This window comes from Odocoileus virginianus, unplaced genomic scaffold, assembly GCF_023699985.2.
Source record: "Odocoileus virginianus isolate 20LAN1187 ecotype Illinois unplaced genomic scaffold, Ovbor_1.2 Unplaced_Scaffold_10, whole genome shotgun sequence".
NCBI classification, from domain to species: domain Eukaryota; kingdom Metazoa; phylum Chordata; class Mammalia; order Artiodactyla; family Cervidae; genus Odocoileus; species Odocoileus virginianus.
The window spans coordinates 1,017,491-1,044,853 of NW_027224272.1; the positions used below are offsets into that span (position 1 = coordinate 1,017,491).

Sequence of the window (27,363 nt, forward strand, 5' to 3'; positions counted from 1 at the left end):
TGCAACCCTCATGTTGTATCAACAACCTCAGATATGCAGATGATACCACTCTAATGGCAGAAAGTGAAGAGGAACTAAAGAGCCTCTTGATGAGGGTGAAAGAAGAGAGTGAAAAAGCTGGCTTGAAACTCAACATTCAAAAAACTAAGATCATGGCATTCAGTCCCATCACTTCATGGCAAATAGATGGGGAAACAATGGAAACAGTGACGGACTTTATTTTCTTGGGCTCCAAAACACTGCACCCATGAAATTAAAAGACACTTGCTCCTTGGAAGAAAAGTTATGACAAACCTAGACAGTGTATTAAAAAGCAGAGACATCACTTTGTTCACAAAGGTCCAGGTAGTCAAAGCTATGGTGCGTCCAGTAGTCATGTACGGATGTGAGAGTTGGATCATAAAGAAGGCTGAGAGCTGAAGAATTGATGCTTTTGAATTGTGGTTCTAGAGGACACTCTTGAGAGTCCCTTGCATTGCAAGGAGATCAAACCAGTGAATCCTAAAGGAAATCAACCCTAAACATTAGAAAGATGGTTATTGAAGCGCCAATAGTTTGGGCACCTGATAGGAAGAACCAACTCACTGGAAAAGACCCTGATGCTGGGAAAGAATGAAGGCAGGAGAAGGGGACAGCTGAGGATGAGATGGTTAGATAGCATCACCAACTCAGTGGAAATGAATTTGAGCAAACTGTGAGATGGTGGATGACAGAAAAGTCTGGTTTGTTGCAGTCTAGAGTATGATACAACTTAGTGACTGAACAACAACTGTTGGAGGGATTGCAACCTAGTGCAGTCACTACAGAAAATTTTTGGCAATTTCATTAAACGTTACACACAAAGTTACCATCAGTTCAGTTCAGTCTCTCAGTTGTGGTCTGACTCTTTGTGACCCCATGGACTGCAGCACTCCAGGCTTCCCTGTCCATCACCAACTCCCGGAGTTTACTCAAACTCATGTCCATCAAGTCAGTGATGCCATCCAACCATCTCATCTTCTGTCGTCCTCTTCTCCTCCTGCCCTCAATCTTTCCCAGCATCAGGGTCTTTTCCAATGAGTCAGTTGTTCACATCAGGTGGCCAAAGTATTGGAGTTTCAGCTTCAACATCAGTCCTTCCAATGAATATTCAGGACTGATTTCCTTTAGGATTGACTGGTTTGATCTCCTTGCAGTCCAAGGGACTCTCAAGAATCTTCTCCAACACCACAGTTCAAAAGCATCAATTCTTCCACACTCAGCTTTCTTTATAGTCCAACTCTCACATCCATATATGACTACTGGAAAAACCATAACTTTGACTAGACGGACCTTTGTTGGCAAAGTAACATCTCTGCTTTTTAATATGCTGTCTAGGTTTGTCACAGCTTTTCTTCCTAAGTAGCAAGTATCTTTTAATTTCATGGCTCCAGTCACCATCTGCAGTGATTTTGGAGCCCCCCAAAATAAAGTCTCTCACTGTTTCCACTGTTTCCCAATCCATTTGCCATGAAGTGATGAAACTGGATGTAAATGGGTAAACAAAATGTGTGTGTGCTTAGTCGCTCAGTCGTATCCATCTCTTTGGCCTGTAGGCTCCTCTGTCCATGGGGATTCTCCAGGCAAGAATACTGGAGTGGGTTGCCATGCCCTGCTCCAGGGAATCTTCCCAACCCAGGGATCAAATCTAGGTCTCCTGCATTGCAGGCAGATTCTTTAGCAGCTGAGCCACCAGGGAAGCCCATTCCTAATAACATGAGATACTATTTAAGCATAACAACAAAATATTCATACCTAACACCACAGGGATGGGCCTTACGAACATTATGCTACGTAAAAGAAGTAATGTAAGAAAGACCACATATTATGTGATTCCTTTTACATGAAATATTCAGAATAGGCAAATCTATAGCGATAGAAAGCTAATTAATGGTTGCCTGGGGCTAGGGGTGGGAACTGGAAGTAACAGCATAACAGTGATGAGGGTGTTGGCATCATTGTAAAAACTGAATTGTGATGATGGCTGAATAAACCTATAAATTCACTGAAATTCACCGATTTGCATGCTTTGACCTGGTGAATTTAATGAAATATTAACTATACTTCAATAAATCTATTTTTTAAAAAGATTTCAGTAAGTTTTTATATATTCTTACCAACAATTACTTGATACATTTGCTTTGGTGTCAAAATTAAGCTGCAATCATGTTTTTCATGGGGTGTGGAAGGGTCTGATTTAAGTCCTTTAAGAACCTGTGAGAAATCACATTATTCTAAAATTAATTGTTCAATACTAGCAAAAGATATATTAAGAATTATCATGGTATAATCAAATGTGAAATATTGCACATGCCTTTCTTCTCAGAGACTCTGTCTCCTGGAATGCTATATTTCTGGCACATAGCAATTGGTTGTGTTTGATCCAACACTGTGCTGAAGATAACTCCTCTTCCATCTCCACTTTTGAGACAGTGGGTGATTTTAGACCAGATGCAGGATGTAATCCTATGGCTATGTCATTATATGAGTATATGCACTTCCTAGGGAAATCATAATAATAACTAATTGAGGCTGTCTTTTAGAAAATATATACATCAGTAAATTCAAATATTCCCCATAGTAGATGCTGTTACTGACCCACTGAGATCCACTGAAACAGGCAAAAGCACTTTCCACATAAAATTGCCCTCTGTTAAGGGGACCCCATTCTCAAATACCTCCCCAAGAAAGTTACGCCCATCCTACCATACCCAATGACAATTCACAGGCAATGACTGATATGGAGCACAAAAGTTCCTTTGACTCAAGGCAGGAACAACAACATGGCATAATTTACACTCAAGAGACCCCAGGCACCAGTCTGAGAGTAAACTTTATTTGAAACACATTATTTCTGAGCTCCCTCTCCTGCCCTATCCTGCTTCCTCACATTGTACATGTTCCTCCCAAAAGAACATCCTCCAAAAATCACATGTGCTGGAATTTCTGCCTCAGAATCAATCTGCTTCTAGGGAAGTCCATCTAAGACATTCCCAAATCAAAAGTAAAAAAGGAAATAAGTGCAGTTTAAGTAGTTCAATGTTTTGTTGTTTTCATACATGAAAACATCCTTTAAATCATGAAAAAGAACCTAAAGAAAAAAATTCTGGCTTTATAGGTACCATGATCTGTTTGTTTCATATTGTTTGAGAAAGTGAACTTTACCTGTGTGCTTTTTTCTGCAGGCGCACATTTCTTAAATATTTAATGTATTCTGCATAATATTTTTCATGAGATTTCTTTTCTATCTTTTCAAATTTAGTATAGGCAAAATCAGGATCCACATAGTTATATCTTGGAATCTTTGTGAAAATCGTCCTACAATATGAGGAAGTCATGTTAATATTTATGTATATTGATACATGTGCATTTATTCAATCACTATTTTTATTGAGTGCCTCCTATACCAGGAGTCGGGCACAGATTGATGAACAAGACTGTCCTGTCCTGATATTGTCCTCATATCCTATTATATACAGAGACATTATTTATTACATGTAGGATTAGAATGATGTCTAATTTTCTTCACAAACTAATGACAGAAAATCTCTAAGGTCATTGGGATGTAACACCACCTATTCTTGGGGTATTAGTCAAGGAGGTAATAATTTGGGCAGCTCCAGGTTACAGATGGAATTAGATCTGAATCTTATTAGTATTTCCTAATAATTATTTTTAGATCACTGTATTCAAAACCAGAAAAAAATTATATAGAAAGAATAAGGAATCCTTTTTTCAATTATGCTGCTTTCTTAATATCTCAGTTTATAAAGTGACCATCAGCAACAAACCTATACAAAAAACAAATTCAAAAAAGAATTACAAACTACTCAATATCTCATATTCACTCAACTGTGTTCACGCTTTTACTTTGGCCTACCATGTATTTTCCATAAAAACAAGAAGTACAATTATTCATATCCTTTGGCCTTAGGTTACCTCAGTCTTCAGCAAATATTATTAATTATTGAGATTCTCACTCTCAGTAATTAAATCATAAGTATAAACCTAGTAGTCTTACACAGTCAAATGAAATTTAATCTAATATTTCTTCCTGTTTTCAATAATTCCTCAGTGGTTACAGTAAGACTTTTTTAACTGAGTTAAACTCTTTAAGAGAGTGAAGCAATAAGAGAGAAACAAATGCTTTCCTACCCAAGGACTGTTGCTGTTCAGTCACTAAGTTCTGTCTGACTCTTTGCAACCCCATGAACTGCAGCACGCCAAGATTCCCTGTCCTTCACTATCTCCTGGAAAGTGAAAGTCGCTCAGTCGTGTCCGACTCTGTGACCCCATGGACTATACAGTCCATGGAATTCTCCAAGCCAGAATACTGGAGTGGGTAGCTGTTCCCTTCTCCAGGGGATCTTTCCAATCCAGGGATCGAACCCAGGTCTCCTGAATCGTGGGCACATGCTTGACCATCTGAATCACCAGTGAAGCCCAATAATACTGGAGTGGGTAGCCTTTCCCTTCTCCAGGGGATCTTCCCAACCCAGGGATCAAACCCAGGCCTCCCACTTTGCAGGTGGATTCTTTACCAGCTGAGCCACCAAGGAAGCCCCCTATCTCCTGGAGTTCGCTCAAATTCATGCTCACTGAATTGGTGATGACATCCAACCTTCTCATTCTCTGCTGCCCCCTTCTCCTCCTGTCCTCAATTTTCCCCAGCATCAGGGTTTTTTCCAATGAGCTGGCTCGTCGTATCAGGTGGCTAAAGTATTGGAGCTTCAGCTTCAGCATCAGTCCTTCCAATGAATACTCAGGGTTGATTTCCTTTAGGATTGACTGGTTTGATCTCCTTGCAGTCCAAGGGACTCTTAAGAGTCTTCTCCAACACCACAATTTGAAAGCATCAATTCTTTGGTGCTCAGCTTTCTTTATGGTCCAGCTCTCACATCCATACATGACTACTGGAAAAACCACAGCTTTGACTATATGGACCTTTGTTGGCAAAGTGATGTCTCTGCTTTTTAATACACTGTCTAGGTTTGTCATAGCTTTCCTTCCAAGGAGCAAATATCTTTTAATTTCATGGCTGCAGTCACCATCTTCAGTGATGCTGGAGCCCAAGAAAATAAAGTCTATCACTGTTTCCATTGTTTCCCCACCTATTTGCCATGAAGTGATAGAACTGGATGCCATGATCTTTGTTTTTGAATGTTGAGTTTCAAGCCAGCTTTTTTACTCTCCTCTTTCACCCTCATCAAGAGGCTCTTTAGTTCCTCTTTGCTTTCTGCCATTAGAGTGGTATCATCTTCATATCTGAGGTTGTTGATATTTCTCCAAAGATAGTTGTTGATATATTTAAGTCTCCCTTCAGGCTCTAGGATCTTGAACTACCTTTGTACATGTTAGTCGCTCAGTCATGTCCAACTCTTTGTGACCCCACAGACTGTAGCCTGCCAGGCTCCTCTGTCCATGGAATTCTCCAGGCAAGAATACTGGAGTGGGTTGCCATGCCCTTCTCCAGGGGATCTTCCCAACCCAGGGATCAAACCCAGGTCTCCTGCATTGCAGGTAGATTCTTTACCTTTAGAATCTAGAAATAATTCCTATATCTGAAGTCCCTATGTCTGTAGCAAGAAGAAAAAGCAGGACTTAGAAGTAAGTAGTAGAGTAGGTGCCTGAAGTGACAAATGCTGGTGACTAACATATCTAAATGCTTATGAGATCCTTAAAGAACAAACTTTAAGAAATACCTCTGAATCTTTGAGTAGGTGATTTTTTAAAGTGTGCAAAGTACAGGCAAAAAAAAATTTACTATGTAAATAAGACATTTTCCCTCATTCATTAAAGAAATATTTACTGAGTGCCTATTATAACACACTATTCTAAACACAAGATATATACTGCATTAAATAAAACTAGACAAAATTCTTACCTTATTTTCTTCTCAAAAATTGAAAAGGTAAAATGCATTAAAAAATAAAATAGCAATTATAATTACCAAGTTAATACACTGTAAAATGTCATTATTTGAATTTTCACTACTAATTGCTAGCCAGAAAAATAACTAAATTTTGTATTTCTGTTAGTATGGAAATGAGTAAATTGAGAGAAAAAATATAATTATTGCCATGGGATAAGTATAAAATGTTTAGGTTAGCCTTCCTCAAAAAAAAAAAAAACTGGCATTTTAGATCATCTGATTAATATTGCCTTACCAATAAAATATTAATGTTAAATTAACATACTATATCTGTATATAGATATATTTATATAAGCATTGGAAATAATTGAAAATAATACATTTAAAAATTATTTCCACAGCTATCTTTGCAGTGTTTTCCTTTTCTTATACTGTATAACTATTTAAAGTGGAGTCTGCATAATCATGCTTATGTGTTTTATAGTACTTGCCAACTACAAAGAGAGAGATAAAAACTGATATGGATGGAATTTGTAAAATAAAATCTTAAAATAGACTATATATTAATAAAAACTTAAAATTTTGCAATTGTGGATAATAAAACAATCATGGCATAAAAAATAAAATTGTATTTTAAGAAAATAACTGTAAAAGTAAGTGAGTTTAAAGATTCACCAAAGATAAAGAGACAAGTAAAGAATGTTATAGGTCATGATCAAGTTTAGACAGTTGTTTGGTAACATACAAGCATGCAGAAAAGAAATCCAGTTCGTCCTCAAATGTATAAAAACCATTCCTGAGCTAATGGCTAAAATAAAGATGTCAGGATGACTGAGTTTATTCTCACTAAGCATTGACAAGATAGTAATTCCTTTCAAGTTTCAATAAATTTAAGTTAAGGTTTACTATTACTTATAATTCTTATAACCAGTGAGATTTTAGTTCATTTTTGGAAAAGCTGTTGGAAATGTGACTTTGAGGAGATTGAACAAAGATGATGCTAAGGATGAAGACAATAATGACAATGAAGATGAGAACAAATGATTTATCACAGTTTAAATTTTTTAATCTTATATAAATTCAAGCTCTCAGACATAATGAATGAACATGACTATTCTGAGGACTGTATACATTTTCAAACATGATTATTTCTATTATTCTTCTCTACTTGTCAACAGCCTATTTTAAGAACTATTGGGTAAACCATTCACAAACCCTGGCAAGTACACATTAGAGATGAAAAGTTAGATGAAGGAAATACAGTAGCATTCCACAACAACTCCTCCAAAGTAAAAAAAAAAAAATTTGAAAATAAAAAATTTACTATTATTATTACCATCACTAATTTATTACAGCAGGATCTGATAAGATCTCTGCATGTCATGCTGGTTGTTGTGTCTTATGAAATTTCAGGTTTTTAATATAGCACATTACCTGAAATTTTTATGGTCTTCTCCAGACCGGATACTTGCAGCTCGGTCGTTGGGAAAGGCTATCAGTGCACCCTTTATTAACTCTTTATTTATCTTATGATTGTGAATGTGTGTCATGGTTGACTGAAGCATCGCAACAGGTGCATGGTCCTTGTACTGCACCAAGTCTTCCACCACAAACTGTCCCGTAGGATTACTGACCAAAGGGGATAGACCTGTTAGAGAATTGAATATTAAGTTTAAACATTTTTTTTGAACTTTTATGAATTAACAATTACACTAGAGTGCTGCTTCCAACTTAAAAAAAAATCCCTAAGCAAATTCAGAAAATACAAATAATTAATCAATGGATCTACATAAAACAATTTAGCAAAATAATGTATGCATAAGTGATAAAAATGCATGCAAAAAAACTAAAACCTGATAACTTGAAGAACTGGGTTGTCCCACATGAAACTGAAATTTTTATAAAGAGAACTAAATATCAGCAATTTCATATGGTTCAATGTATAAGAGATAACTGAGAATTAGTTGAAACAGTAGCAATCAGAAAATCTATGGAATGGTCAAAATGGTTTATATTATAGACTCAAAAAAGTAAAAGAATAAAATATTAACATATTTAATAAATTTTATATACCACCAAACCAGTGCTAGTCAAAGTGAGATCTTCAAAATGGCAGCATCAGCATCTACTGGAAACATGCCGGAAATTCAAATATTTGGGCTCCAACAAAGATCTGCTTAATAATCAATGATGGGATGTAAGACAGTGACATATTTTTACAGGCCCAGATGCATGCAAAAGTTTAGAAGCATTAGATTAGATCACATTTGATATACACAGCTAAACATTAATGTGGTAAGATAATCCTAGAGTAACCAAAAATAAACTAATAATTGATAAGCACCCCTAATAGCATACCAGGATTAACTTTCATCACAACTTTCTTGGTGGAAGGCTTGCAGACACTATTAAAATATAAATATATCTGATGGAAAGGCTTCAGTGATGAAGACTGCAAATTTTCATCTGCCACTGAGCCAATAATCTCTATAAATTGCTTCACTTTAAAGACTCCAACTTGATGTGGAATGAATGAACATGTCACATTCTGAAAATAGAAGAAAAGTGATCAGTTGCTATAGGCTGAATATTTTGGGCTTCCCTTGTGACTCAGCAGGTGAAGAACCTGCCTGCGATGCAGGAGACTTGGGTTCGATCCCTGGGTAATATTTGTGAACCCCTAAAACTCATGTTTTGGGTTGTGTGGTGGTTTCTTTTTTTTTTTTTCCATTTCATACAACATACATGATCTTAGTTCCACAACCAGGGACTGAACTCATGTTCTGAAGTGGAAGTAAGGAGTCTTAACCATTGAACCACCAGGGAAGTTCTGAAACTCTTCTGTTAAATTCTAATGCTTTATAAGATAGAATTAGGTGATCAAAGCCTGAATAGGATTAGTGCCTTTATAAAAGAGGGTCCACAGAGCTCCTTAAGCTTTCCACCATGTGAGGATATCAGAAGAAGTCTGTGCCCAGGAAGAGGGCCCACATCTGACCATGCGAGCACTCCAATCTGGGATTTCCAACCTCCAGAACAGTTAGAAATAAATTTCAGTTGCTTATAAACTGTGCAGTCTATGGTATATTCTTATAGCAGCTGAAATGGATTAAGAAAACAGAAAACTATTAGGATAAAATAAAAAGAAAATAAAAAATGTTGCTTACAAAATTTTAAGGCAAGCTAGTTTATTGATGGTGAAATTAAAGTCTTTAGAAACATCATATACAGCTCTGACAAATCTTTAAGATACACATTATTAGAAAACTATCTAAGAAAAAAATTAAGATTAATGGTACCGAAATACTTCCAGAATGGCAGAATAAGGGCCTCCAAAAAGTTACTCCTTCACAAACAGAAAGAGAACACTGGGAAAATTGTCAAAATTAACTTCTCAGCGATTTGAAAATTACCTAAAATATTGCACAGCGAACACTTCAAAAGTTGAATGAATTGGGCTACAAAGTTTTGCCTCATCCGCCATATTCACCTGACCTCTTGCCAACCAACTACCACTTCTTCAAGCATCTTGACAACTTTTTGCAGGGAAAACACTTCCACAACCAGCAGGAGGCAGAAAATGCTTTCCAAGAGTTTGTCAAATCCCAAAGCATGGATTTTTATGCTACAGGAATAAACAAACTTATTTCTCATTGGCAAAATGTGTTGATTGTAATGGTTCCTATTTTGATTAATAAAGATGTATTTGAGCCTAGTTATAATGATTTAAAATTCATGGTCTGAAACCACAGTTACTTTTGTACCAACCTAATAAATAGAAACTGTCCCTGAGGAAACTCAACTGTTAGAGTTATTAAACAAAGACAGTAAGTCAACTATTATAAATATGTTCAAAAGACTGAAGAAAAACATGTCTAAAAACTTAAAGGCAGTATGAGAACATTTCACAAAATAGAGCATATCAATATAGAAATTGTTTAAAAGAACAAATAAAGACAAGAGAATGCAGGAAACTCATAAATATGCAGAAATTAAATAATACACTTCTAAGTAACCAATAGGTCAAAGAAGAAATTTCAAGAGAAATTAGAGAAAATTTTGAGATAAAGAAAAACTAAAACTCAACATACCAAAACTTATGGGATGCAGCAAAAGCAGTGATTAGAAGTAAATTTATAGCAGTAAGCACCAATATTAAAAAAAGATAAAGGCCTTTCATCAATAACCTAACCTCCATCTTAGGAAATAGAAAAAAGAGAACAAAAGGAAGTAAACAAAGCAAACAAAAGGAAAGGAATAACCATGAAATAGAGAACAGAAAGCAATAGAGAAAATCAACAAACCTGAAATTATGTCTTTTAATGATTAACGATATTGAAAAAAAAACTTGAGCTAGACTCACCAAGCCAAAATCAACAGCAGCAAAAACTGAATTTCTTAAAATCAGGAATAAAAGAGAGTATATCACTACCACTCTATATCAATAAAAATGAGTATGACAGAACAATAAAACAATAAATAATCACATGCCAACCAATCAGATAACCTAGATGACATGGACAAATCCTAAGACATAAACTTCTGAACATAGTTCTAGAAGAAGCAGAAAATCTGAATAGCCATAGGATAACTAAAGATTGAAACAGAAATCTGAAAACTTCTGACAAAGAGAAGTCCAGAATCAGATGAATTTGATGGTGACTTTTACTGGACATTTAAAGAAGAATGAGCACCAATCCTTCACAAAGTATTCCAAAAAGTAAAAATAACACTTTCTCTTTCCATGATACCAGTTTCACTCTAATGTAAAAAGGCATTCAAGAAAACTACAGACTAATGTCCTTTATGAATATATGTGCAAAACTATACCAAATACTATCAAATTGAATTCAGTAACACACACAAAGGATCAATCACTATGTCCAAGTATGTACAACTCCTTTGCCATAAAACATCACATATTTGGTCTTGAGAACAATTTTTTGAATAAGACTTCCAAAGCACAGGCAACAAAAGTGAAAAATGGACAAGACTGCATCAAACTAAAAAGCTTTTGCACAGCAAAAGAAACAGTCCACATAGTAAAGAGACATCCTGTAGAGGGAAAAAAATACTTGTGAACCATATATGTGATAAAGGGTTAATATGGAAAATATATAAGGAACACTTACAAATCAAAAGCAAATTAATAACCTGGTTAAAAAACGGGCAGAGCACTTGAATACACATTTCTCCAAAGACGACATATGAATGGCAAAAGGTATATGAGAAGGTGCTCAACATCACTAATCATCAGGGAAATGCAAATCAAAACCTCAATGAGCTATTACATCCCATCTGTTGAAATGGTCATTTATCAAAAAAAATCAGATAACAAAGGAAAAGGAACCTTTTTTGGTGTTTGCCGTTGGTGGGGATAATAGCAATTAGACAGCAATTAGGGAAAATAGTATGAGGACATGTCAAAAAAATTAGAAATAGAACTACCATATGATCCAGGAATCCCCCTTCTAAGTATATATCCAAAGGAAATGAAATCAGTATCTGAAAGAGATATCTGCATTCCCATGTTCATTGCAGCATTATTTGCAATAGTCAAGAATCAAAAACAACCTCAATGTTCGTCAACGAATGAATAAAGAAGATACAGTACACACACAGTGGAATGTCATTCAGCCTTATAAAAGAAGGAAATACTGCCATTCCTGACAACATGGATGAACTCGAAGAACATTATTCAGAATGAAATGAGCCACACACAGAAAGACAAATATTACATGAACTTTACATGTGAAATATATGTGAGTTAAAGATAGTCAAATTCTTGGAAGGACAGAGTAGAATGGTGGCTACCTGGGGCAGGGGAGAGGGGTGGGGGTGGAAATAGGGAGATGTTGGTCAAAAGAGTACAAAGTTTCAGTTGTTTAAGATGAGTAAATTTTGGAGATCTAATGTACAGCATGATGACTATAGTGAACAATACTATATTGTATACCTCCAGCTTACAAAGAAGGTAAATCTTATATGTTCTCACCATAAAAACAAGATGTAAAAATGTGAGGTGATGAATATGCTAATTAGATTAACTGTGCTGATCATTTCACAATGTACACATTTATCAAAACAATTGTGTACCTTGCATGTATACATGCTGCTGCTGCTAAGTCACTTCAGTCGTGTCCGACTCTGTGCGACCCCACAGACGGCAGCCCACCAGGCTCCCCCATCCCTGGGATTCTCCAGGCAAGAACACTGGAGTGGGTTGCCATTTCCTTCTCCAATGCATGAAAGTGAAAAGTGAAAGTGAAGTCGCTCAGTCATGTCCGACTCCCAGCGACCCCATAGACTGCAGCCTACCAGGCTCCTCCGTCCATGAGATTTTCCAGGCAAGAGTACTGGAGTGGGGTGCCATGCCCTCCTCCAGGGGATCTTCCCAACTCATGTGCACCTTAGTCCTATTTGTCAATTATACCTCAATAAAGCTAAGGACAAATAAAGAACATTGAGCTTAAAACTGGGGATGTGTGGGGCAATTATAAACTGTATATTTACCGCTATATCCCTCAGAGCACCTTGATCTGTATTCAAAGTTTTAAAGTTCCCCCATTGTTTTATTACACTTTGTTTCTACAGTAAAAACTACATACATAAGAAAACATATCCATATAAAAACTTCCATATGAATGTTTATAGCAGCATTCTTCACAACCGCCAAAAGGTAGAAACAACCCAAATGCCCATCAACTGATGAATGGATAAACAAAAGGTAGTATAGTCATACCATGGGATATGATTTGGCCATAAAAAGCAATGGGGTACTGATGCTTCAACACTGATGAATCTTGAAGATATGCTAAATCAAAGAAACCAGAAACAAGTCTACATACTATATGACTATATTTATATGACATGTCAAGAACAGGAAAAATTTATAGGGATAGAAGAGATTCGTGGTTACCAGGGGCTGAGGAATGGGAAGCAGGGGGAGTGATCATTAAAGGACATTGTGTTTCCCTTTGGGGTGATGCTAACATTGTGAAATTAGACAGTGCTAACAGTCACGCAATTCTGTGACTACACTAATTACCACTGAATTGTATACTTAAGTGTGTAAATTTTATGGTATGTGAATGATGCTTCAATAAAGTTGGTATTAAAGGAAAATAATAATCTTACCATACTTCCAAATACTTAGAGGCTATTTGACCAGCCTGTGGAAGTCATAGTTCTCCAGTGTCCATTACATTTCTTACACTCATTTTTTATTAATTTGAAACTTATAACTGCTCAAGAAATCTAGAAATGTAGAGGACTAAAAATTATGTTAGGAAATTAACTATCAGGTATGGGATTTTCTGAGTTTGAAAATTTTATATAGCATAGGGAGTTCCCAGGAGCCCCACTCAATGTGAAATTTCCAAATTGATTTCAGAGGTGTACAAAAGTATATATTCCTTTTTATGCCCAGAAGATCATATGCTGACCAAAATTTAAGTGGCAAATATACTTCAGGTCTGTCTTGCATTACAGAAATTAAAAACCTATGTGAACAGAAAAAAATTCATGTAATATGAAAGAAAAGACCCTTTATTACACCCTCTTTAAATGTTCCTTTTTCAACAGTGATTCATTATCTCTTCACCCACATATTTATCAACTGTCACCCATGTATCTTCTCTAAACACTCAGATATGCCCTCTTCACTCAAACTGAATTAACATTTTCATATGGCATCCACTTAAATTGTTGGCCATCCGACATATTTTCTCAATATAACCATTAGGGACAGCCCATCCCTAATCAACTGTAACTAATTTTATTCCTACCATAAATTAAAAGCCTTCCCAGGTGGCTGCGCTTTGTTGGAGCAGGAGGGGTGAATCTGCATTTAGAATCAAACCCCATTCCTGCCAGAGACACTCAGAGGGCTCAAGCAAACCTTGTGTGCACCAGTTTGGCCCCAGGTAAATAGCAGGGAGGGAACACAGCTCCACCCATCAACAGAAAATTGGATTAAAGATTTACTGAGTCATGGCCCCACCCATCAGAACAAGACCCAGTTTCCCCCTCAGTCAGTCTCTCCCATCAGGAAGCTTCCATAAGCCTCTTATCCTTCTCCATCAGAGGGCAGACAGACTGAAAACCACAATCACAGAAAACTAACCAATCTGATCACATGGACCACAGCCTTGTCTAACTCAATGAAACTATGAGCCATGCCATGTAGGGCCACCCAAGATGGACGGGTCATGGTGGAGAGTTCTGAAAAAATGTGGTCCACTGGAGAAGGGAATGGCAAACCACTTCAGTATTCTTGCCTTGAGAACCCCATGAACAGTATGAAAAGGCAAAAAGATAGGACACTGAAAGATGAACTCCCCAGGTCGGTAGGTGCCCAATATGCTACTGGAGATCAGTGGAGAAATAACTCCAGAAAGAATGAAGAGACAGAGCCAAAGCAAAAACAACACCCAATTGTGGATGTGACTGGTGATAGAAGCAAGGTCTGAAGCTGTAAAGAGCAGTATTGCATAGGAACCTGGAATGTTAGGTCCATGAATGAAGGCAAATTGGAAGTGGTCAAACAGGAGATGGCGAAAGTGAATGTTGATATTTTAGAAAACAGTGGACTAAAATGGACTGGAATGGGTGAATTTAATTCAGATGACTATTATATCTACTACTGTGGGCAGGAATCCCTTAGAAGAATGGAGTAGCCATCATAGTCAAAAGACTCTGAAATGCAGTACTTGGATGGAATCCCAAAAATGACATAATGATCTCTGTTCGTCTCCAAGGCAAACCATTCAATATCAAGGTAATCCAAGTCTATGCCCCGACCACTAATGCTGAAGAAGCTGAAGTTGAATGGTTCTATGAAGACCTACAAGACCTTCTAGAACTAACACCCAAAAAAGATCTCCTTTTCATTATAGGGTACTGGAATGCAAAAATAGGAAGTCAAGAATACCTGGAGTAACAGGCAAATTTGGCCTTGGAGTACAGAATGAAGCAAGGCAAAGGCTAGTAGAGTTTTCCCAAGAGAACACATTGGTCATAGCAAACACCCTCTTCCAACAACACAAGAGAAGACTCTACACATGGACATCACCAGATGGTCAACACTGAAATCAGATTGATTATATTCTTTGCAGCCAAAGATGGAGAAGCTCTATACAGTCAGCAAAAACAAGACTGGGAGCTGATTGTGGCTCAGATCATGAACTCCTTATTGCCAAATTCAGACTTAAATTGAAGAAAGTAGGGAAAACCACTAGACCATTCAGGTATGACCTAAATCAAATCCCTTACGATTATACAGTGGAAGTGAGAAATAGATTTAAGGGACTAGATCTGATAGACAGAGTGCCTGATGAACTATGGACAGAGGTTCATGACACTGTACAGGAGACAGGGATCAAGACCATCCCCAAGAAAAAGAAATGCAAAAAAGCAAAATGGCTGTCTGAGGAGGCCTTACAAATAGCTGTGAAAAGAAGAGAAGCCAAAAGCAAAGGAGAAAAGGAAAGCATATACCCATTTGAATGCAGAGTTCCAAAGAATAGCAAGGAGAGATAAGAAAGCCTTCCTCAGCAATCAATGCAAAGAAATAGAGGAAAACAACAGAATGGGAAAAAGTAAAGATTTCTTCAGGAAAATTAGAAATACCAAGTGAAAATTAGAGATACCAAGTGAAAATTTCATGCAAAGATGGGCTCAATAAAGAACAGAAATGGTATGGACCTAACAGAACCAGAAGATATTAAGGAGAGTGGCAAGAATACAGAGAGAAACTATACAAAAAAGATCTTCATGACCCAGATAATCACGATGGTGTGATCACTCACCTAGAGCCAGACATCCTGGAATGCAAAGTCAAATGGGCCTTAGGAAGCATCACTACGAACAAAGCTAGTGGAGGTGATGGAATTCCAGTTGAGCTATTTCAAATCCTAAAAGATGATGCTGTGAAAGTGCTGCACTCAATATGCCAGCAAATTTGGAAAATGCAGCAGTGGCCACAGGACTGAAAAAGGTCAGTTTTCATTCCAATCCCAAAGAAAGGCAATGCCAAAGAATGCTCAAACTACCACACAATTGCACTCATCTCACACGCTAGTAAAGTAATGCTCAAAATTCTCCAAGCCAGGCTTCAGCAATATGTGAATTGTGAACTTCCGGATGTTCAAGCTGGTTTTCAAAAAAGCAGAGGAACCAGAGATCAAATTGCCAACCTCCGTTGGATCATCAAAAAAGCAAGAGAGTTCCATAAAAACGTCTATTTCTGCTTTATTGACTATGTCAAAGCCTTTGACTATGTGGATCACCATAAACTGTGGAAAATTCTGAAAGAGATGGAATACCAGACCACCTGATCTGCCTCTTGAGAAATCTGTAAGCAGGTCAGCAAGCAACAGTTAGAACTGGACATGGAACAACAGACTGATTCCAAATAGGAAAAGGAATACGTCAAGGCTGTATATTGGCACCCTGTTTATTTAACTTATATGCAGAGTACATCACGAGAAATGCTTGGCTATATGAAGTACAAGCTGGAATCAAGACTGCCAGGAGAAATATCAATAACCTCATATATGCAGATGACACCACCCTTATGGCAAAAAGTGAAGAAGAACTAAAGAGACTCTTGATGCAAGTGTAAGAGGAGAGTCAAAAAGTTGGCTTAAAGCTCAACATTCAGAAAACTAAGATCATGGCATCTGGTCCCATCACTTCATGGCAAATAGATGGGGAAACAGTGGCAGACTTTATTTTTGGGGGCTCCAAAATCACTGCAGATGGTGACTGCAGCCATGAAATTAAAAGACGCTTACTCCTTGGAAGGAAAGTTATGACCAACCTAGACAGCATATTAAAAAGCAGAGACATTACTTTGCCAACAAAGGTCCGTCTAGTCAAAGCTATGGTTTTTCCAGTAGTCATGTATGGATGTGAGAGCTGGACTATAAAGAAAGCTGAGTGCTGAAGAATTGATGCTTTTGAACTGTGGTGTTGAAGAAGATTCTTGAGAGTACCCTTGGACTGCAAGGAGATCCAACCAGTCCATCCTAAAGGAAATCAATCCTGAATATTCATTGGAAGGACTGATGTTGAAGCTGAAACTCCAATACTTTGGCCACCTGATGTGAAGAGCTAACTCATTTGAAAAGACCCTGATGCTGGGAGAGATTGAGGGCAGGAGGAGAAGGATACGGCACAGGATTTGATGGTTGGATGGCATCACCGACTCGATGGACATGAGTTTGAGTAAACTCCGGGAGTTGGTGATGGACAGGGAGGCCTGGTGTGCTGCAGTCCATGGGGTCACAAAGAATCAGACACGACTGAGTGATTGAACTGAACTGAACTGAACAGGTGGTGCTAGTGGTAAGGAAAACGACTGCCAATACAGGAGACATAAGAGATGCAGGTTCAACCCTGGGTTGGGAAGATTCCCCTGGAGAAGGGCATGGCAACCCACTCCAGCATTCTTGCCTGGAGAATTCCATGGACAGAGGAGCCTGGTGGGCTACTAGTCCATAGGGTCACAAAGAGTCGGACACAACTGAAGAGACTCACACACACACAAATTTAAAAATAGCCTATTACTATCATTTCCGTCTATTTATTTCATCCTTTAATATTTCTCTTGTTTCCTGAGTATTTGTCCCATTCCTAAGATAATGCTAATCAAAATTGAAGTTGGATGCCGTGATAAGTTCTGAAACATCTTTTCAACTAGCAAAAGTAAAGTATCACAAAGGATGTAGGACATATCCTTCCACATTATAAATTCATCAGAGCCTTTATTTTCTTTGGGCTATTATTTTCCATCTTTTCTAAAACATTGCTATTTTAAAATCTTTCACTCATTTTGTTCCGCTCACTACATTCTTTCTCAACTCCCTCGCCACTCTCTCTTCCTCATGTAAAGCACTTCTGTAGGAAATTGATAATCGGTCTTTCAGCTTCAAACTCTTTAACACTTGGAGCGGGCTGCTAAGAGAAATTGACCAGATTCCTGTGATCCTTGTGAGCTTCTCTGATCAGAGAAAATCAGCTATGTTTTGAAAGATATGCAGGTTACTGGAGAAAATGAATTACGCTGGTTAAGATTAAGAGACAGACTAAAGGAAGTCTATGGGCTGTGCTGTGCTTAGTCTAAGAAGCCATTAAAAAGAAAATGTTTTGCATAATGGTTAGCATGTGTTATTCTCTGAAGACTAATTAGCTCTATTGAAAATGGGGGGAGGGAGTGTCATTCTAATGAAGCAGGAAGAGTTATACATATTAACTGCATGCATTTAAACATGTATACAATAGCTCTTGATTGCAACTGGGAGAAAGCTTCCATCAATAACTTTATGAACCAAACCACTATGCATCGGAGGAAAGATGATAAGGTAAGAACCCCAGGTGAAATAAACCACTCCTGTCTAATGGTGTTTAGAGCAAGACTCAGCAAACTTTTTCTGTTAATTACCAGACAGTAACTATTTAGGCTTTATGAACCATACAACTCACAACTATTTAACCTGCCCTTGTAGCATGAAAGCAGCTATAGACAATAGGCAACAAATAAGAGCGGCTACATTCAATAAAAGTTTACTTAAAACAAACACAAAACAAGTGGCAAACGATCTGGGAAAGAACTGAGTAGTGAGGAAAAGCAAACCGGACATCTAGAAAGTGTCCTTAGCGCTCACAGGTATGTCTTGGCGTTCAACTTCTGTGCTCTGCATGGGAAGCTCTCCAAGGCCTCCACCAATGAAGCATTTTGTTTCCAATGTGAAAATTCAACTCAACCTTCAAGGTCTGGCTCTTATGTTGCCATCTTGGCAGACCTTTCTATCTGGCTGGAGGTTCTTTTTTTTTTCCCATTTATTTATATTAGTTGGAGGCTAATTACAATACTGTAGTGGTTTTTGCCATACATTGATATGAATCAGCCATGGATTTACATGTGTTCCCCATCCTGAACCCTCCTCCCACCTCCCTCCCCATCCCATCCCTCTGGGTCATCCCAGTGCACCAGCCCTGAGCACTTGTCTCATGCATCAAACCTGGACTGGCGATCTGTTTCACAATTGATAATATACATGTTTCAGTGCTATTCTCTCAGATCATCCCACCCTCGCCTTCTCCCACAGAGTCCAAAAGTCTGTTCTATACATCTGTGTCTCTTTTTCTGGAGGTTCTATATCACCTTGTTACAGATCTGTTTTAAGACATTTGGCATTCTTCTTGAACCTTACCTGTTTGTGTGTATGTCTGACGCTTCCGTAATGCATTAAAAAATTTCTTACCCAGCAGAGCGTTGGAGAGAAGGAGGCGGCGTCCCAGGTTCATCCCCCGGGGCTGCTCCAGGCCAGGGTACCGAGCCGAGCGGCGCGGACTGGGTCCGCTCATCGCCCGGGGCTCATGGCCAGAGCTGGGGCGCATCCACTGCCCACGCAGCCGCGGCCAGCAGGACCCAAGCCGCCGAGGTCCGGCAGCGGCCCCGGGTACACCGCCCACCTGGATGGACCCCGCCAGCAGTGCGGCCCCAGGTGGCGACCTGGCTGCGGCGGCCGCACGCGTCCCCGCCGCGCCAGCAGGAGGCGCTGTAGGAGCCCATCCCGAGCTACCAGCACCTGTGCCGAGACTCGTCCTCCTGCACTCAGCGGGTGATGGCGAGCCTCCTGACGCCAGCCTCGACCCCCACGCCTCACTGTGCCCCCGATGCACGGTGCCCATGACCGGCCGTTGCAGGGCGCCTTCCACACCAGCCTCTCAAGAGCGGGCCTGGGAGGATGCATCCCTCGGCTAGTCCTCAGACTCTAGGGCCTGCTTTCCCCCTACCGCCTCGCCTCACAGGAGTGCAAGAGACCTGGGCCTCTTGGTGGCAAAACTGCCGCCACCACCTCTCTCCTGGCACTGGGTGGGAACCAGGCTGCAGCTTCTGCACATGGCACTGACTTCCGCTTCCCCCACATGTGTGCGCCCAAGCTCGGCCAACCATCCTCAGCTCTTGGGATGGGGAAGAGGGCCTGGTTCCCACCGCAGTTTCACCATCCAGCAGCCGCTGGCTCAGAGGCTTCCCGCTTCTGGTCCCTGGGGTTCCACTGCCCTAGACACGGGCTCCAGGATCATTCCTGGATCCACCCTTGTGAGAGAGGGTCAAAGCTCCGTGCTGGATATTTAAGTTTAGGGGTCAACCTCCTGGGCACATAGATAAATACTCTCTCAGAAAAAAAAAAAAAAATCCACAGGAGCAGTAACTATGTTTTGCACTTCTTTACTTTCTCTACAGTGTTGGGGTTTTTTCTGGCACATGAAAGGCACATAAGAAATAATTACAAATATTGTACAGGTACTGATACAAAAGTATTCATAACTAGGCCACAAAAGAGATTAAATTTCTAAACACTGGTGCAACAAATGTAGGCTTTTATCCTCTGCATGGCTTTTTAGTCAACCTTAAACTATTTAAAGCATGTGAAAGCATAGAATGATAATCTTACCTGCATACATCCTTCATCAATCTTGCCCTTTTGAGGATCAATTTTAAAATGTGCAGTTTTTTTAAAGTGGTACATCAGAGGAAGGGATTTGGATCGATTTTGCATAACACAATGAATCTCTGAATGTCCACCCATGAAACAAGGTGCAAAATTAAGAACCCTTCCAGGATCAAACTGTAGTAAGACTGGAAGTCCTGAGCCTGTCAGGGCTAATTCCACTTTCTGAAATGAGTCACCTGTAAAAGCAGTAATAGTTTGTTAATATTAAAAGTGTTTTGGGAACCCAGAATATATTTGCTCAGTCCAAATAGTGTCATCTGAAAGACTTGATGAGGCATGGGCATCTAATTCAATCTTTCATTCAACAAAGTTTCTGAATGCCTTCTCTGTGTCAGTATTTTTCTAGGCCTTGGGGGTACAGTAGTGAATACAACAGGCGATGTCCTTGCTCTCATGGATTTTACATTCTAGTGAGGTGACACTGACAACAAAATAAATAGGTAAAGTAAGGTGAAACAGAGTACAATGTCTTGGGGCTGCTCATTTATATGGGGAACTCCAAAAAGAACGGACAGGGAGACGTGAGCAAAGATATAAAGGACCCCGGAAGAAAATCATGGGAAAAAAATTTTTTAAGTGTATTCTAAATACAGAAAACAGCAAATACAAAGACTCTAATGTAGGAATGACTTGGCATGCTAAAAAAAAACAAAAACAAAAAAAAAACAAAAAACAACCCTCAGGAATGAAGCATGGCTGCAGAAGAGTAGCAGAAGAATGGTAAGAAATGATCTGACATAAGGTATACTTTTGACAGTAGAGATAACAAAACTTGCTGACTGATTGCAATAGAATCAGAGATTGAACATAATAAATGATGATGCTAAGGTTTTTGGCATAAGCAACTGAAGTGATGGAATGAAATGGAATGAAGTGATGGAAGAAATGAAGTCATTTCTTGAGGCAGAAAAGACTTCAGGAGGGACAGGCTATGGGGAAATCAATAGTTCTTTTTGGACATGTTAAGTGTGAGACATCTGGTAGAAATCCAAGTGGAAATGTCTTATTAGGTCACTTATTATGTGTGTCAGCTTAGAGTGAAGGTAAAGGAGGAAGGATTGGGGTTTTCAGGGGAAAAGAGAAGCTGGGAGAATACTAATCTCAGATCAGGAGAAAGTGAATGAGTGGAGGAATGTAGCAGGGATGGCAAATGCCAGGACTCAGTTGGGATTAATGGTTTTGTGTTTTTCACTGGCCCAATTAGCTTCTGAGGTGCAGGCCTGGAGCAGGCTGAGAGATGAATTGAATCAGATTAGAGGTTTTCCACTCAGTCACAGTGGGAGTTGAGCCAAGAGATTTACATATACTTGGGGGAAAGTGATTAAAATTATGAACAATGGAATATAAGCTGAGAAACAATGTAAATAAGAAGTTTTGGAGATACAGTACTAGAAAAGAAGGTAGTCAGTATGAAATGAGGGCTCTGATTGAGTGAAAGAATAGTTTTGCAGAGAAAGTATTACAACTAGAATCCCCAAAATAGGGTTTATATTTCTTCACTCATGCTCTTACTAGCCAATCCAAGATTCTAAGGCAAACCTAGCATCTCTATCTCTAGCCATTGAAAATGAGATTAACTTGAAAGCCTAGAATAAATGTTCTGTCTATGATCAGCAGACAGAGCTCAGTATCACCAACTATGGCATAAATAGTAACAGAACAAGCAACTTCTGCCCTAGGAACACTGTTCATCTCTGCTCAATGACATCACTCATACCAACACTCAAATCTTCTAGACTCTTATCTTGCCATGGTCATCTTTCTGGATTTCATCTCTCCTCTGTCTATATTTTTATTTTCTCTTTGATCTTTCTTGCTAAACTGAACTTCAATTCCATTTTCCTCACTCCAACTCATCCAACATTACCTGAAATGTACAGAGTCCACTGCATTTTTACATGTGACCTACAAAGCACATGCACTTATGAATATCCTATAACAAAATACGGCATCCTATTTATTGATACTAGAAGTCTAGGTCTTATTCTTTGACTGTTACTTTATGTAGATTCTAAGAGAGCTAAAGGTTTGGTAAAGACGAAATAGATCATTTGTTTCCATATTAATCTCTAAGAGAAAATCTAGGCTTACAAAGAAAAGAAACAAGGTTTTTTTTGTTTTTATTTTATTCCTTTAACTCTACCTCACCATGTTTAGCTACTGTCATCTTAAAATAATTAAGTCATTTAACTTAAATTGGTAAATTATTATATAAATGATTCTGAGGTTGACTTTTCTCAATGTTCCACAGAAGACATGTTAAGGTCTTTTGAATGTTTGCATTTTCATTCTAATCAATAATTATACATTTCATTAAATTGTCTCTACATATATTGCTGTCCAAACTTTTAAAGAATTTAAACAGCTACATATTTGATGATAATGTTCATTTCACACTTACTTTTGATGATTTGATTATCATCTCTCAAAAATCCATCTTTAGTTCCTACAGACTCAAATCTCAAGAAAATAGCATAGTCTTGCCTATGTGAAGGATCATTCTTTTGACCACCAATGATTAACCTGTGAAAAAATTACAATCAATTATTTCTAAAGCAAAGATGACACACTTTATTAATCTCTCAAAAGGGAATATCAACCCCAATACCTAAATCTACACAGATGAAATTCAGCAATAAAAAGATAACTGTGATCCATTTTCCAAAATTAACACACAATACTGAGACTTGCAAAAGGAGGCCACACTCATAGATGTGAAGTCAAAACAGCTGAGTTCATGATGATATTTGCAAGATAAGTGGGATTTAAATATACTAAGCTGTCAAACTCTTGCCTCCAATGCCACGCTCTGTGTAAAGGATTTTCTTTCCAGGCAAACTTCATTGCTAGCTAAGGTCTCTGTTCAACTCTCTAACTTCATTGCTAGCTAAGGTCTCTGTGCAACTCTCTATAGTAGTCCTTCCTACACCCAGGTGTAACTGCGAATCTCTGGTACATATTTATGTCCTCCCATGGACTAAGCATATATTTCTAGCCACATTCTTGTTAGAGGAGAAAAGGCAATTTGGAGAATAGGATTTGGTAACAGCCAAATCTTGGCAGAGGAGAAAAACAAAGGAAAGAGAAGAAAGGAAGTAGGACCAAAGACACAGATGGGTTATATCACAGGCTTGTGCCCTCACAAACTTTACTTGCCTTACCTAGAGCTCAGCTTTTTAGCAATGGATACTCAAATATATACACAAAAGGTTGGTGTGAAATATTACATAGGAATTCAATTAGCATATCGAGAACACCTTTAAGACTACACATCATATTTATTTCTGAGTTCATGCTAGACTCTCAAATAAAATGAACATACTGCCGTGCAAAGAACATTTAGAATTTCAAAGATTGTGTATTAAACAGAATCTTACAGATTCACCAAAGAAATTTCCTGCATGAAGGGATGATTAATAAGGCAATTACAGACTGTACAAATAGCACAATTACTTGATTTATTACCCTCCTTAAATTAAACCACAACTCAGTCTTCATCAGACAATTGGTATCACCAAGTGACCCGGTTGCCACAGAGAGAAATACATTAAACATTGCCTTCTTAAAAGGTCAACATACTGACAATTGGATCAGTTATTGTCATACACTACAACCTCTCAAGTGTACCTGAAATTGCTACTACATATTTAAAACAATATTACCAATTATATTTTCAAACTAAATAACCAAACCAAGCACAGGGAAAACTACACATTGGCCAAAGTCCTAAACATTTATATGAATTTCTGCAACCAAGTGTGGTTGACCCCAGCAGCTACTAAAGGCCTAACATTTCTGATATTCAGTCTAAGTATTTGGCCCTGGCAGGAGCACTGCATCCTCTTTGAAGGCATCTATAACAAACTCCATGCCCCTAGCCACTGCGTGACTATTTCTGGAAGGACAATAAGGTCTTGGTCGAACAGACTGGTCTGTGGCCACAATTCAAAGCAACCTCAAACTTTCACCATCTCATTTCCACAAGGTCTGGAGAGATTTTTAATTTAAAATAAAGTGTTTAGAAACATTCTTAAATATTGGAAATAATGTTAACCATGTTAGAAATATTTAGAACCATAATAAGAAAAATCCAATTTGTGCCTTCTGCCAAGTTGCACTATTAAAATCAATCTGATGAATGTACCATTAATATACTTTCCATTGATCAGTAACACCATAATGAAATTAATTTTTGCTTACTTTGGGCTGAAACAAAATGTAATTAAAATCTTTTGATAAGGTAGTAACCTCCCTTCATTAGGAACACAGGAGATAATTGTGGTAATATCTATGCTCTTTATTTTCTTTAAGTAGGCGAGATTATTTAAAGCAACATCTGTGTTTTGTTTAATATCTGTACCCTGTAATATAAAATCAGAAATAAAAGAATATTAAGGCAAATATACAAAAAGTATTTTAAAATGCGGTCATAAAATAATTATTGAAATTCCAGAGGCTAGATATAGAGAAAATGTATGTCTTTAAAGTAACATACATAAATTTGATCAAGGCACCTCATAAAACTTAAGGAACTATTGAAAAATTCATGAGGACATAAACTCCCATAATTAGCCACTAAGACATATTAATACCCATCTAGTTTATTTCAGATATAGATTACTATCAAGGTCAGCTTGATTTACTAACTTTTTGAGGTCACCCTTGGAAACATGTGAAATGAAATCATATCTTTATGTTAAAACATTTTTAGAGTAATTAAACAGCTTGTTGGTTATTAGTAAGTTCAAAACAATCTGTTTCAAAACATAATACCTGATCTTCCTGTTCCATTATTTACTTACCAATTCTTCTCCAACGGAATCATCTTGCATTATGGCTACCCAATTTATAGGTTCTGGGCTATTATTGTACAGATGTGCATGTTCAATCTTTGACGTTCCAAAGAAAATAGAACCAAAGCTTATGCATTCCAACTTTCTATCATTATTTATGTTTAACAATTCAATAATCTGCTCAACCACATGGGCTCTGATATTCAAGAATATGTCTGGACGATCTTGCAAACTCACTCTACAAAATAATGAATTATACATATATATTTTAATTAGAATTCTATACACTTTTTCTCCTAAATAATTATATAAGCAGAAATTTTATAAAATCACATTATAATTAAAATTTGAAGACCTAAGAGAAGTTCCTTTCACGTATGTGACAGAGGCTGTTATGTCCTTCTGTCTGTCTGAACCTGCATAGTAGAATGGCATATGTGCAATCTAATTTATTGTCTCCGGGAAACAACAAAGATGGAAAATAAATGCATGAATTGACCTAGAAAAAATTTATTGATATTTCCATATCACCAATTATTCTGTAAATACTAGAGTTAGATAGGAAGATTTATATGGCCACCTCTAGTTCTAGAATTCTGAGATTCTTTTCTAATCATCCCATTTCCCCAAGTCCACTCAACAACTTCATCTTCATCTTAATAACCCAATTCTCTATGAAGCAAAGTATCTCGGCAAAACTCCACTTACTTGCTGAAATGAATATCCCCCCTCAAAAAACTTCATTTTTCAGACTAATCTGAATTTACTGTTGAAGCTTCCTTTATCTTACATTTATCCCTCTCTGGCATAAATGCAATCCTTTTGAATCTTGCCCCATCAGATAGCACAAATCAATGACCAAACCACAGCCATCACCAAAGTCCTTAACTTACACTCTATCTCTGTCACATTGGGAATGGTTGATACCATCTCTTTACACATCTCCCCTCACTTAGCTTTCTTGACGCCATACTTTCACGATTTTCCTTCAACTTATTTAGACTCTACCTTCTTATTCTCCTACGACTTGGGTATTTTGTAAATTCCATGAATAATGCTGTTTCTCTCCTACTCTTTTATACTCTACTCTCTTTCTCAAAGTTATTTTTAACACTTCATGCTTCATCTACAACTTATGAACTGACAACTCTCAAAGCAATACATCTAGACCGACATTTTTTATGGGACTCAATATAAGTAAATCTAATAGGCTCCAAAGGATTCTGCAAAGCAAATCAATTCCAACGTTATAAAACTGGAGTCAAGATCTTCTCCCACTGACCTGAACCTCCTCTTACTTTGTCTTTCTATAACCAGTTACTAAATCTAGTCAAATCTACCTCCATAACATACCTCCATTCTGCACATTTCTCTCCATACTCCTAATCTGTACCTTAGCTGAGGCCTTCATTATTTCTCTTCTGCCTTACTATTATAGTTTCTAGTCAGGCTATCCACTCCACATCTGTACTTCTTGATTTTCTACACTGATATTAACATGAGCTTTCTAAAGTTAAAAGTAATTAAGACACCCCATCCTAAAACTTTCCTGAGATTCCACAGCCTTTACAATAAAACCTAAGCTTGAATCAAGGCTCACAACTGTTTCTCAAACATTTTTTTTTTTGAACTGTGGCCTTCAGTGAGAAATGCATTTTACACTGCAATGCAAAATACACACACACACATGAAATAAGTTTTACAAAATACCATTTGAACTTAGTATGTGAGATACATTCTGATATTTTCTATTTCATGTTTTAATACTAGTGGTGACTCATTATACTGACTGCATATCCTGCTAATGAACTGAGAAGTATAGCAAAAAAAACCCAAAAACTTTCCTATAAGGTCCTTAACTAGACCCTGCACCATTCTGTTTTTCTGGTTTCATCACTCCTCACCTCCATCTCTTTGCCTCAGATCTCAAGATGTGTAACACTGTCTATTAACCTCTAGGAAGTTATCTTCTACTTGCTCTGTCTGAAATCATTCCTCTAACCTACTTCCATCACCAATATCCACCTCTCCTACACACACACACATACACATACACTCACACTCAGCCCAAATCACACCACTGCTCTTTGCTGGCCAATTTCTACTCAACAACAGGTGTTTCATTCAACTACTACCTCCTTAATTGAGGTCTTTC

General features: G+C 37.9%; 1 protein-coding gene across 1 annotated transcript in view; it reads right to left on the reverse strand.

The window, feature by feature from the left end:
* The window catches only part of CFAP47 (cilia and flagella associated protein 47), a 491,580-nt gene that overhangs the window by 449,495 nt on the left and 14,722 nt on the right, over positions 1-27,363 (reverse strand). The window contains exons 5-13 of the mRNA XM_020881679.2: positions 25,218-25,446; positions 24,616-24,776; positions 22,817-22,938; positions 20,356-20,591; positions 8,249-8,438; positions 7,325-7,538; positions 3,184-3,336; positions 2,333-2,519; positions 2,136-2,232 (exon numbers count right to left, since the gene is read on the reverse strand). Coding sequence (XP_020737338.2) covers positions 2,136-2,232; positions 2,333-2,519; positions 3,184-3,336; positions 7,325-7,538; positions 8,249-8,438; positions 20,356-20,591; positions 22,817-22,938; positions 24,616-24,776; positions 25,218-25,446 — 1,589 coding nt within the window. The remainder of the gene's footprint in view (positions 1-2,135; positions 2,233-2,332; positions 2,520-3,183; positions 3,337-7,324; positions 7,539-8,248; positions 8,439-20,355; positions 20,592-22,816; positions 22,939-24,615; positions 24,777-25,217; positions 25,447-27,363) is intronic.